Source organism: Aspergillus mulundensis (assembly GCF_003369625.1).
Source record: "Aspergillus mulundensis strain DSM 5745 chromosome Unknown scaffold_5, whole genome shotgun sequence".
In the NCBI taxonomy this organism is placed as follows: Eukaryota; Fungi; Ascomycota; class Eurotiomycetes; order Eurotiales; family Aspergillaceae; genus Aspergillus; species Aspergillus mulundensis.
The window spans coordinates 1,761,006-1,771,609 of record NW_020797893.1 but is presented as its reverse complement, the minus strand read 5'-3'; the positions used below and the strand labels follow the sequence as shown (position 1 = coordinate 1,771,609).

The following is a 10,604-nucleotide window of genomic DNA, read 5'->3' as shown; positions in this document are numbered from 1 at the left end:
ATGTCCGATTCCGAAGCACCTGGAGCAATGCCGACGGACGGTGCCTGGCCCTGGCCGGGGTGAAATGCCGGGGAAACGCGGTAATAGCGGAATCAGCGAGTATGCATGGTATTTGACATGCTAGAAAATCAAACGCCAGCTCAATAAGTGCGCATTAGTACTGAGCGTATAGAGCATTAAAAGACGTCTTGATTCGGGAGAAGTTGGTAGTTGAGTTGTTCAAGACATGCTCATCCCTCCACACCACGGCCTCACTTCCGACTCCGCCACTAGCCCGAACAGGCAACTGCTGCTATCGCCCCCACGTGCTATTGCCGAGGGTTAGTAACTTAGTATATAGCCATGCTACGAATATGACCAGGACCCGGAACATAATATGGTAATTCATGACTTCGTATTTGAGAAGCTATTCTAGTTATAGCCAATTTCATATCAGCGTCTTCCGGTAATCTCACACAGCGTATCCCATCATAGCTTGTACATGGCGCTGCTGCTGCGGATGCCGTTGAAGATGCATGTATTATCCAAGGGTACATATTGTCTCGTGAGCACTTTGAGGGCTTCCTGTGCTACTAAGCCACCAGTAAGGGAGGAAATGTTGTGCAGTTCGCCACCCTCCGTTCTCCGCAGCTCCTGTGCGGCTTCAAGGAGACGAGTTCGGACTTCGTCGTCGATAGGCGCGTCCGATGCAATGCCAGCGAGAATACGATCAATCTCGACAGACCAAATTGCTTCGTCGTCCAGGGAATCTTCGGGGTATTTCCCCTCCTGAATCCCCGTCACCACGATGTCCAACACTTGAAATGCTAGATGAACAGGAATAAGAGATTCATCGTTGTCAAGCTCGACTCGAAGACGCTTCTTAGTGTGCGCATCTCCATCCACCTGTGGAATATCGCGTCCACGAATAACCTGTATATGAGAAGCGTTTTTGCAGAATAATTCAATATCCTTGTCGGGAGCTCCGAAGGTGCGGCCCAACTGGGATTCGATCCTTCTAATGGTCTCGGTAACTTCCGCTATATCTTTTCTCGCTTTTGATTTGTAAATGTTCTGCAGTGAGACATAGTCGGCTGACTGCGCTTTCATGTCAGGCAGTGACCCAGGAAGAGGAAGGACTTGATGTGTTTCGTAGAACTCGCGAACGGCCGATGCAATGACCCAGAAGTCAGCAGAGTCCGCGGTCAACTGCTTGCATTCCTCCATCTGGAATATTTCCCTGGTGGAACTGCGCAGACTGAATGGGTTGAGTGCCTTTAGAACGGCTGCGACGGCTTCATCGTAATTCTCTTCACCTCCTTGGGGGATGTTCGCTCTTGCGCTAGACCGCACGAAGTCTCTGAATGCTGTTTTCTCTTTATAGTTTGATGGCGCATTTCCATCATGACTTTCCCTCCACTTCTCTAGGTAGTGGAGAAGTAATAATACGTATGGGACGTGACCGTGCTGATGATCGTCGAAGCTGTCCAGATTGCTAATGCCACCAGCAGCCGCAGCCAACTCCGGCCAAGGGCTGAGAAGACGAAGGTCCTGCGTTGACTCTGGATCTGGGTGCGTCTCTACAATTGGGAACACAGCGGGGAGCTGAAGAGAAAATGTGGAATAGAACCCAACAGACCGCGTATAGAGAACTGGAATCCCTAGCGTTTTGGCACCCTCGCAAAGGGTCCGCAAGGATGATTGCTTTATGGGTCCAGAGACCAAAACAAGTTTATGTCGCGCCAGGAACCCAGGGTCTTCCTGGATTACCTCCGCAATAGGCTGGTGTAGCAAACGAATTAGCATCAGGAAGCTGGCTTGGGGATTTGTCCCTACGTTGCAGGTATACCTTAGCTTGGAAGTTTCCCTCTACGTCAGGATTCAATTCTGTCAACAGCCGGCATGTCTCTTCAGCTCTTGACTTGCCTAGACTCTCGTTCTCCAGGAAGAAGTTGACCCCAAGATCTGGCTCGGTCACAACAGCAGGGTCGACGATCGTGAAGCCTCCGATGCCTGGCAAGACGAGATTCTTAAGCGTTTCGACGCCGACTACGCCCGACACACCCGTGCTCTTGTTTCCCCACGGCCCGTCAGAATTGACCAAAAGCACCCGCGATTCTTCCAGAGCTTGCTGTCCACTGGCAGCCCAGAGCCGCAGCTGACGATCATACTTTCTCTCCTTAGACGACGGCCCAGCCAGTGCGTGGGGAAAGTCCGATGCCATTGCAAACCAATGACCACTGTGTGTTAGGATAAAGAAGAGATATACCAGAAAAAGAATCTGGATATTATATCTTATGGGATCTTGATGCCGTTGACTCTTGAAGTTGTAGTGATCATCGGACAGGCATCATTAATCATCCGGCCGAGGCACGTGATATGTGCACGAGGATGTTGTCCTGAGGCCCTAAGGCCACAAAGCATATGACGACAATGCACCCCACCATTTGCTTGAGCCTCGCATCGAGGTCAACATGGGATCGTGACGACTACTGGACGATTTTTCTGGTACGTACGATAGAAAGGAGATCATGCAGTCTAGAGAGAACGCCAATTAAAAGGGTGGGTCTCTTTCAACGTGCCAATTGCAATGCAAATTCTTCCCCGGAATGCCCCTTTCAATCGCTGGTGAGTGGCCCATGGAAAAGTCGCTTCGGAGGGGTATATTCCCCCCACCGGCCATCTTTCCCCCGGACTCTTCCACCGAGGCCGCATATTAATAGAAGCGTATGCGCAGCCTGCAGCTTCGGTCCGCTTCCTATCTTTGTTTTCCATCATACTTTCGTCCTCGTCCTAGCATCAGCGCTCGCTTATCTTCAATCCCTCCCGCACCCCTCCGTTTCAACCGCACGATGGCCGAACTCGTTGAGAAAGCAAAGCGCGCCGCTGGAAAGGCCGCCGTCGACAACCACTACCCCAAGAACGCCAAATTCGTAGGCATTGGTAGTGGATCTACGATCGTTTACGTCGTTGAAGCCATCAAGGAGCTAGGCATCGATACCTCCAGCACGTGCTATGTGCCGACGGGCTTCCAGTCCAAACAGTTGATCGTCGCGGCCGGCCTGACAGCGGTTGATTTCGATGCCATTCCCGAAGGAACAGTGCTTGACATTGCATTCGACGGAGCGGACGAGGTGGATGATGAGCTTAACCTGATTAAGGGCGGCGGTGCTTGCCTGTTCCAGGAAAAGATTGTTGCGTTACAAGCGAAAGAGTTCATTTGCGTTGCCGGTTCGTGATTCATTCGGCGCATTTGATATTAGCACCGTTTGCTCACCATCTCTCCATGCAGACTCAAGAAAACTGCAGTCCCGTCTCCTCTCCAACTGGAAGTACATTCCCATCGAAGTGGCTCCGATAGCCGCTAAGCGGGTGCTTCCTGCCCTAAAACAGCTGGGTAGCATTGATCCAGTGCTCCGCCCTCAGGCCACCCCTTCGGCTGGCTCCAAGCTAGGCCCCCTGAAAACGGACCAGGATTTCTACATCATCGACGCCCCATTCCAAACTCTTCTCACAAAGGCGGACGTCGCCGCTGGAAAGGACGGTAGTGGAAAGGATGGCATCTGGGAGGTCGACGCTCTGTCATTAGCGATTAAGCAGATCCCCGGTGTCCTAGATGTTGGTATCTTCTCTGGCATGACAGGTCCTCAGGCCCAAGCCCTCGGGGGCATTGGAGGCCAGAAGCCCGTTGCGGCCTACTTTGGAATGCCCGACGGCTCAGTGCAGGTCAGAAAGGCGGCTGATTGAATACCCTGAGAATCTTACGCATATAAAGACAGAAGCGGTGATCAATTAAACACGACTGGTACGATTAGAGTATACATAGAGCGACAATACTCCAGTTTGAAACAACAACGTACTTGGTTAATACACGGTTCATAAAATGTCATTTCGTGATTATGTTCCACTATTTGGCGCCTTTCCCCTTGGCTTCCGTCTCCCCAAGTTCGCGCACATAAATCTTGACCGTCCCATCAACGACATCGTCCTTTCCATCCTCGTATCCGGGGCTGATGGCAATCGCAAGGTATTTGCCATTGGAGCTGAATCCCACTGCGGCTATACTAGAGGGATACCTCTGGTACTGCCTGATCCTCCTCTTCGCGATACCATCCCAGAGGGCAACCACACCGTCACCTCCTCCGGACGCAAATGTCCCATGAACCGGATGAAACGCCAGCGAGTTAACCGGATATACGACATCGACATCATCCGATGCCTGTCGGTGGCATTTGAAAGCATACTTCCGAGCTTGCGACTCGGCTGAAGGATCAAACCACTCAACCGCCACCCGCCCTTCGATACTCGACGAAGCGTATCCAGCGTCATCGGGCATGCAAGCAACACAGCGCGTCATGAACTTCAAACTGCTTTCCCTTCGTTGCCACGGTTCGATCTCAACCTTCGCAGGTGCCGTCCCTCCTTCCGCTTGACCTGTTAGAAGCGAGAGTGATTTCAGGTCGTAGATGTGTAGGGCTCGTGAGGCCATGCCGACGACGAGCTTCGTTGCTGTAAGAGACATGGAGAAGGGCTTAGATGGTAGAGGGATTGAGGCTGTATTGGTGACGGTCCTGTCATCAGCGAGGCGGTGCACGTGTAACGTGTTATCCCACGAGGCGGATATGACCATGTTGTGCTCTTTGCTGTAGACGACGCTTCGGACGCCGGCATCGTGGCTGCTCAAGACTGTTTGACTAGAAGAGGCTATATCAATTCTATCAGAGATCACCCGGTCAGTAAGCCCGCGTAATTACTTAGACGTAACGAAAGGACGACGCACTCACCTCTTCACATCCCAATCCAGCCCGGCTGTGAAGATCTCGTCCTCGGTGGCGCCGAAACAAACATCTAACACAGGGGCACGGTGTTCGAATTTCTGCAGTAGCTTCCCTTCACCAGCGACTCCGTTCTCGTCCCGCAAGTCGTAAACGTAGACATTCTTATCCCATGAGGATACAACGAATCGCGTAGAATCAGGAGCGTGAGAGAACTTCAATGCGGAAATAGCATCCGTCGGCGGGGACGTGATGGTAAATTGATCTGAGGTGGAGTCAGCGTAGTCCTGTCATAAACCACACCTTCAAAGCTTACTTGATGTCATCTTGCTCCGTCCGCAGTAAATCAATGGCTGTGTCTTGAGCTCCGAAGCTGTTGCGGTTTGCAGATCGGCCTCGACAGATGATGCGGCTCCTTCCTCACTTCATTTTCTGCCACCGCCTTTTTATATCCCCCGCTCGGCCCTGGCCCGTCGCAATCCTCGAACTTCTTCTCTTGCAGATCAATCATTGCGCTTTTTCTTCAAACCTATCAGCATGCCCTTTGCGCAACTGGTAATAGGCCCCCCGGGTGCGGGCAAGTCAACTTATTGCAATGGCATGCACCAGTTCCTCGGAGCTATCGGGCGCAAATGCTCAATAGTAAACCTCGACCCCGCAAACGACAATACATCATATCCGTGTGCGCTGGACGTGCGCGATCTTGTGACGCTCGAAGAGATTATGAGCGAAGACCAGCTAGGTCCGAACGGTGGTGTTTTATATGCTCTGGAGGAGCTAGAAGAGAACTTTGACTTCTTAGAGGAAGGCTTGAAGGAATTGGGAGGTATGCGCATTATGAACTGATGTCCTAGCTCCTGCAATACAGCAGTAGGCTAACTTTCCTTCTTAGATGACTACGTTATATTCGACTGTCCTGGCCAGGTAGAAATCTTTACACACCACTCGTCCTTGCGGAATATCTTCTTTAAGCTCCAGAAGATGGGATACAGAGTGCGTTGCGCATTTGCCGACACCAAACAGATATGAAACCAGCTAACATCGCCCTTACAGCTCATAGTATTACACCTGATCGACTCCTACAACCTCACCTTACCATCGATGTACATCTCCTCTCTCATCCTCTGCCTCCGCGCCATGCTCCAAATGGACCTCCCGCATCTCAATGTTTTAACGAAAATCGATAACCTATCCAATTACACTTCTCTCCCGTTCAACCTAGATTTCTACACCGAGGTCCAGGACCTTTCATACCTTCTCCCGCACTTAGAGGCAGAGTCATCCCGACTGTCGCACGAGAAGTTCGGACCGCTCAACAACGCCATCATCACTCTGATCGAAGAGTTCGGACTCGTGGGCTTCGAAACACTTGCCGTTGAGGATAAGAAGAGCATGATGAACCTGCTCCGAGCCATTGACCGAGCAAGCGGGTATGTGTTCGGGCCAGCAGAGGGCGCAAACGACTCTGTTTGGCAGGTAGCTGTTCGAGAAGGGATGGGGAGCATGGATATCCGGGATATTCAGGAGCGGTGGATAGATGCCAAAGACGAGTACGACGAGCTGGAACGACGGCAACTAGAAGAAGAGGCAAAAAAGCACGAGCAAGCCGCGGCCGCTCAGACTACGAATGATGATGATGACGACGAATTCGGGCCCGGGGCGCCTATACCAGATGGCGGAGTCAAGGTAATACGGAAGAAATGAACGATCTCAAAGTCATAAAAGCGCACTGTAACATAGGGTATCTCTAACGAATATATATATATATGTACAACAACCACCCCAAACTCTCCAGCTGCTCAGTGAAGCAAACTATCCCGCAATCACCGCAAGGCCAAACTTTATCCCTCACTGAATCAATCATCGTCGCTATCCACATCCACATCAATGTCCATATCATCGGCCTCGACCCTCTCCCTTCCCCTCTCAATATTTTTCTCAAGCCCACCAACCAAGCCCCCAAGAACACCAATCTCTTCCTGCCCCCTAAGCCTGACAATCTCCCTGCGCGCCCTGCGGACAGCCTCCTCCTCCGCCTTCTTAATCGTCCCCGACACCCTAACCACCCGAAACACACACGGCCTGCTCAGGTTAGCAAGGTCCAGTCGCTTTGACCTCCCCGCGCTCCCATCGGCCAGGTCCGGAACGCGGGAGATATATGTGAGAGCCGTCCAAACGAGGCGGTATGATGCGCGCGGGCAGCGGATAATGGCAGTTGAGGTTGCGGGGGAGAGATATTTTACTACAGTGGCGGACACAGTCAGCAATTGATCGCGCAACCTGTAAAGATTTCAGGGAGAGGAGGAATAGCCGGATGGCATACCGCTAACACCACCAGCGCCAACCCCGCCGAGTCTACCGATCCCCCAGTCGCCATACATCTGGGCGACTTCGTCGCGGACAAGTTTCGCTAACAGGCTGGGCGTTAGGGCATCGGATGTGGGCGCGTGAATTCGTAGTTGTGATCGTTGGCCGTGGTTTTTGAGGGATGTGGTTGTAGATAAAGACGGACTGGAGGATGGATCGGGGTAGAGGATCTCGACTAGAAGATAGCGGTGTTTGACGCGGACCATGATTACCGGAGCAGGTAAAGTGATTGCGTAGTAATTTAGTCTTTCGGGTTTGTCGGAACTCTATTGCTCGTGTTAGGACTGTTGAGATCTTGAGGTTTCGGAGGGCGTTGATGAAGAGTTGGAGATGGACTGGAGCCATTTTTTTGAGTTGCTGATAAGAGGTCCGATAACTAGCAGACTGCCAAGCTTTTCCGTCTCCGGAGCCTATAGTATAACTAAAGCATGCTAACTACTATGCTCTTTGGCTTTGCAAAACTGATTCGTTTCGTTTGATTAAGGTTGGAATAGTCTGTGGTGATAAATAATCTTATTGTCTGTTCAAAAATAAGAAAGAATAGGACTCTATTCCGAACTACAATCAATCGGCGAAGGAAATCATCGACGTTCGTGTCTCATGCGCTCTAAGATGTATTCAACAGTGGGTTGGAAAGAGTAAGTAAATTGAAAAATGCATAACATAGGCCATCATAACTCCTGACGTATTTTATGAGCCCGCAAGGTCGCTTGTGTCCAACACCAGGTTCCTTCACGAGAGAAAATGTGGAATAATTAGAAAAGGTATTAAAATTATACGTTGACCTCAACACGACCCTCCTGGCCACCCTTCTGAAGGGCGGGGAGCAGGTATGTGATGTCATCCCAAGGGTGGCGGTAGAGACCGGTGCGCAGTCTCTTCTGGTCGAGGTAGTGGGCAATCAGACCCATGCTGCGACCCAGAACGAAGAGACCGTTGAGGACACCCATCTTCATGTAGTCCTCGGATTCCTCGGCGGAGAAAGCACCGCAGTTGCGCATGAGGTCGACAAAGCAGACAGCAATGCAACCGTCGACGTTGAGGATCAGGTTGTCCTTCTTGGAGGTTGTGACGGTCTCGACGGCGATGGCGTAGTCCAGAAGCTTGGTGCTGGGGAAGTGCTTCTTGACATAGTCCTTGACGAGCTCGACACGGAGATCGGGGTTGTTGCGAGACTTGATACGGTGACCGATACCGGGAACTAGAAGTCATGTCAGTAAGGATTTCATCGTTCTAAGACGATGGGGGTTGACGTACTCAGCTTGTTCTCCTTCCTCATGGTGTCGACGAAGTCACGAGGGCTCATGCCCTTGTCGAAGGCCTTGGTGAACTCCTCAGCAGCGCCATCCAGGGCACCACCGAAGCGGGAACCGATGGTCAACAGACCAGAGACGAGAGCACTGATCAGATCCTTGCCAGCACGGGTCGTGATGATGGTGTTCATGGCACCAGACACAGCGGGACCGTGGTCAGCAGTGAGCATGAGAACCATCTCCAAGAACTTGGTAGCGTAGCTGGGCAGGCGGCGGCGGAACCAGAGCAGGGACATGACACCACCGATACCGATGTCCTCCTTAAAGACATCAGAGATGGGCATGCCGGCGTACAGAAGCTCCTGGCCACGGTCGTCGGAAATAGTGGAGATGAAAGCAGCGGGCTTACGGATAAGACCCAACTCCTGCGCCCAGGAGTAGTCGATGGGGATCTTAGGGGGGACAGGCTCACGCTGGGGAGTGACGACACCCTTCTGGACCTGCTCGTCGTAGACTTTCTTGAGGATGGCGGGCATATCCTCGAAGGTCTCGGGGACGAAGATACCGGCCTCTCTCATAGCCTTGTTCTTCGCAACAGCAGTCTCCAGGTCAGAGTTAGCGGAAGCACCGGCGTGACCGAACTGGACCTCGGTCTTGAACATGCTGGCGCAAGTACCGATGGCCCAGGCGACGATGGGCTTGGTGATGACACCGTCCTTGACAGCCTCGATGACGCGGTATTCCTCAACACCACCGACTTCGCCGAGCAGGACAAGGATCTTGCACTCAGGCTCAGCCTGGTAACGGAGGAGGTGGTCAATGAAAGTAGTACCGGGGTAACGGTCACCACCAATGGCGACACCCTCGTAAACACCGTCGGTGGTTTGGGAGATGATGTTGTTCAGTTCGTTGGACATACCACCGGACTTGGAAACGTAACCAACGGAACCCTTGCGGTAGAGCTTGGAAGCGACAATGTTGTCCATCATACCACCGGTGTTACCGATCTTGAAAGCACCAGGCTTGATACCACCGACAGTAGCAGGACCAATGATGGTGATGCCCTTCTCCTTAGCGGTGACGAGGATCTCACGAGCTCGCTGGGTGTATTGTTAGCACCATGAATCCTCTTGTTGTCAGACGACCGGCGAACGTACCCTTTCTGGGACACCCTCGGCAATGATGGCAATGGACTTAATCTGAGGGAACTGCATCAGCTCCATAGTAGAGCTGTAGACGGAACGGGAAGAGGCGAAGTTGACAACGGTGTCAACGTCGGGGTGCTTGGCCATGGCCTTAGCGGTGTCCTGGTAGACGGGGAGGAGGGTCTCGCTGGTACCCCAGTACCTGCATAGTCGTCAGCGGCATATTCCACCACAAATCGGCGATTTCGACCTACATCTTGCTGACGAACTGGCCGCCGAATGTGTAGATGATACCGGCAACGGAAGGAGTGGATCGCTTGCAGATGAAGTCGAAGTCCAGCATACCCTGGACAGCTCGGGGCTGCATACCGCTAAGATGGCCGTCAGTTTGTGCAACTGCTTGCCAAGTTCACGGTCCACTCACTATACGAAACATCTTGTCTTGTTGTGGAAGAGAGCGTCGGCGAAAGGAGAGCGCACTCGGCTCGGGGGCTCAAAGCGAGTGATGTTGTCGTTGGCGTTGGCGCCGTTGGCAGTGCTGACGAGAGGGGCGGCAGGCATGATGGCTGGTACTCTGTTTATTCAATTGATATTAGCTGAATGTGACAGTGCAATGGACTCGATGCGCAGCAACGACTAACCTGTCAACAGAGCTTTTGAGATACAAGGAGGGAGAGGAAGAGGTTGGTATTAGGTAAAAGGAAGCAAGACAGAATTAAGCAGTCTGCGACCTTGTAGTAGGGATAGGAGGGAGAAAAGATGGAGAAGAGGATGATGGAGAAGAATTAACGGGAGGATGGAGGAGGTAAAGGTAGAGGAAAATCAGGAGGAGAGAATCGAGAATGACCCAGGTTGAGAATAAAGAAAAAGAGGACGATATCGGGGAGCTGATGGGGGGTTAAAGAGGATGAATATTATTATTATGGAGCTCTGATGAAGGTGAGTAAAAAAAAGGATGTACCGTATCAATTGTATGAGACAGCCTTACGGTACATAACAATACGATGGGGCTGGATCCACCAACAAGTTGGGGATGGAAAATACACCGACAACTCACAGTCCGGATTGGAGTCTAGGTATGATCA

At 51.9% G+C, this 10,604-nt stretch overlaps 6 protein-coding genes across 6 annotated transcripts; 2 read left to right on the top strand and 4 right to left on the bottom strand.

Moving 5' to 3' along the window:
* Positions 1 to 468: 468 nt before the first annotated feature.
* DSM5745_05879 (NEDD8-activating enzyme E1 regulatory subunit) lies at positions 469 to 2,203 on the bottom strand (the record flags this gene model as incomplete). The annotated part of the gene is made up of 2 exons (XM_026747895.1): positions 469 to 1,761; positions 1,829 to 2,203. The coding sequence occupies 2 exons, from the start codon at positions 2,201 to 2,203 to the stop codon at positions 469 to 471; spliced, it is 1,668 nt and encodes a 555-aa protein (XP_026603727.1).
* A 628-nt stretch (positions 2,204 to 2,831) lies between these two features.
* Positions 2,832 to 3,726, top strand: DSM5745_05878 (ribose-5-phosphate isomerase RKI1; the record flags this gene model as incomplete). The annotated part of the gene is made up of 2 exons (XM_026747894.1): positions 2,832 to 3,210; positions 3,272 to 3,726. 2 exons carry the CDS (start codon positions 2,832 to 2,834, stop codon positions 3,724 to 3,726), a joined length of 834 nt encoding a protein of 277 aa, XP_026603726.1.
* A 160-nt stretch (positions 3,727 to 3,886) lies between these two features.
* On the bottom strand, positions 3,887 to 5,080 carry DSM5745_05877 (WD40 repeat domain-containing protein; the record flags this gene model as incomplete). The annotated part of the gene is made up of 3 exons (XM_026747893.1): positions 3,887 to 4,694; positions 4,764 to 5,019; positions 5,071 to 5,080. 3 exons carry the CDS (start codon positions 5,078 to 5,080, stop codon positions 3,887 to 3,889), a joined length of 1,074 nt encoding a protein of 357 aa, XP_026603725.1.
* A 211-nt stretch (positions 5,081 to 5,291) lies between these two features.
* Positions 5,292 to 6,458, top strand: DSM5745_05876 (GTPase GPN2; the record flags this gene model as incomplete). The annotated part of the gene is made up of 3 exons (XM_026747892.1): positions 5,292 to 5,580; positions 5,647 to 5,747; positions 5,808 to 6,458. The coding sequence occupies 3 exons, from the start codon at positions 5,292 to 5,294 to the stop codon at positions 6,456 to 6,458; spliced, it is 1,041 nt and encodes a 346-aa protein (XP_026603724.1).
* A 152-nt stretch (positions 6,459 to 6,610) lies between these two features.
* Positions 6,611 to 7,327, bottom strand: DSM5745_05875 (Rpp14/Pop5 family protein; the record flags this gene model as incomplete). Its single annotated transcript, XM_026747891.1, has 2 exons — positions 6,611 to 6,996; positions 7,078 to 7,327. The coding sequence occupies 2 exons, from the start codon at positions 7,325 to 7,327 to the stop codon at positions 6,611 to 6,613; spliced, it is 636 nt and encodes a 211-aa protein (XP_026603723.1).
* A 567-nt stretch (positions 7,328 to 7,894) lies between these two features.
* DSM5745_05874 (putative ATP citrate lyase, subunit 1) lies at positions 7,895 to 10,080 on the bottom strand (the record flags this gene model as incomplete). Its single annotated transcript, XM_026747890.1, has 5 exons — positions 7,895 to 8,322; positions 8,379 to 9,474; positions 9,532 to 9,721; positions 9,774 to 9,890; positions 9,944 to 10,080. The coding sequence occupies 5 exons, from the start codon at positions 10,078 to 10,080 to the stop codon at positions 7,895 to 7,897; spliced, it is 1,968 nt and encodes a 655-aa protein (XP_026603722.1).
* Between the last annotated feature and the right edge of the window lie 524 nt (positions 10,081 to 10,604).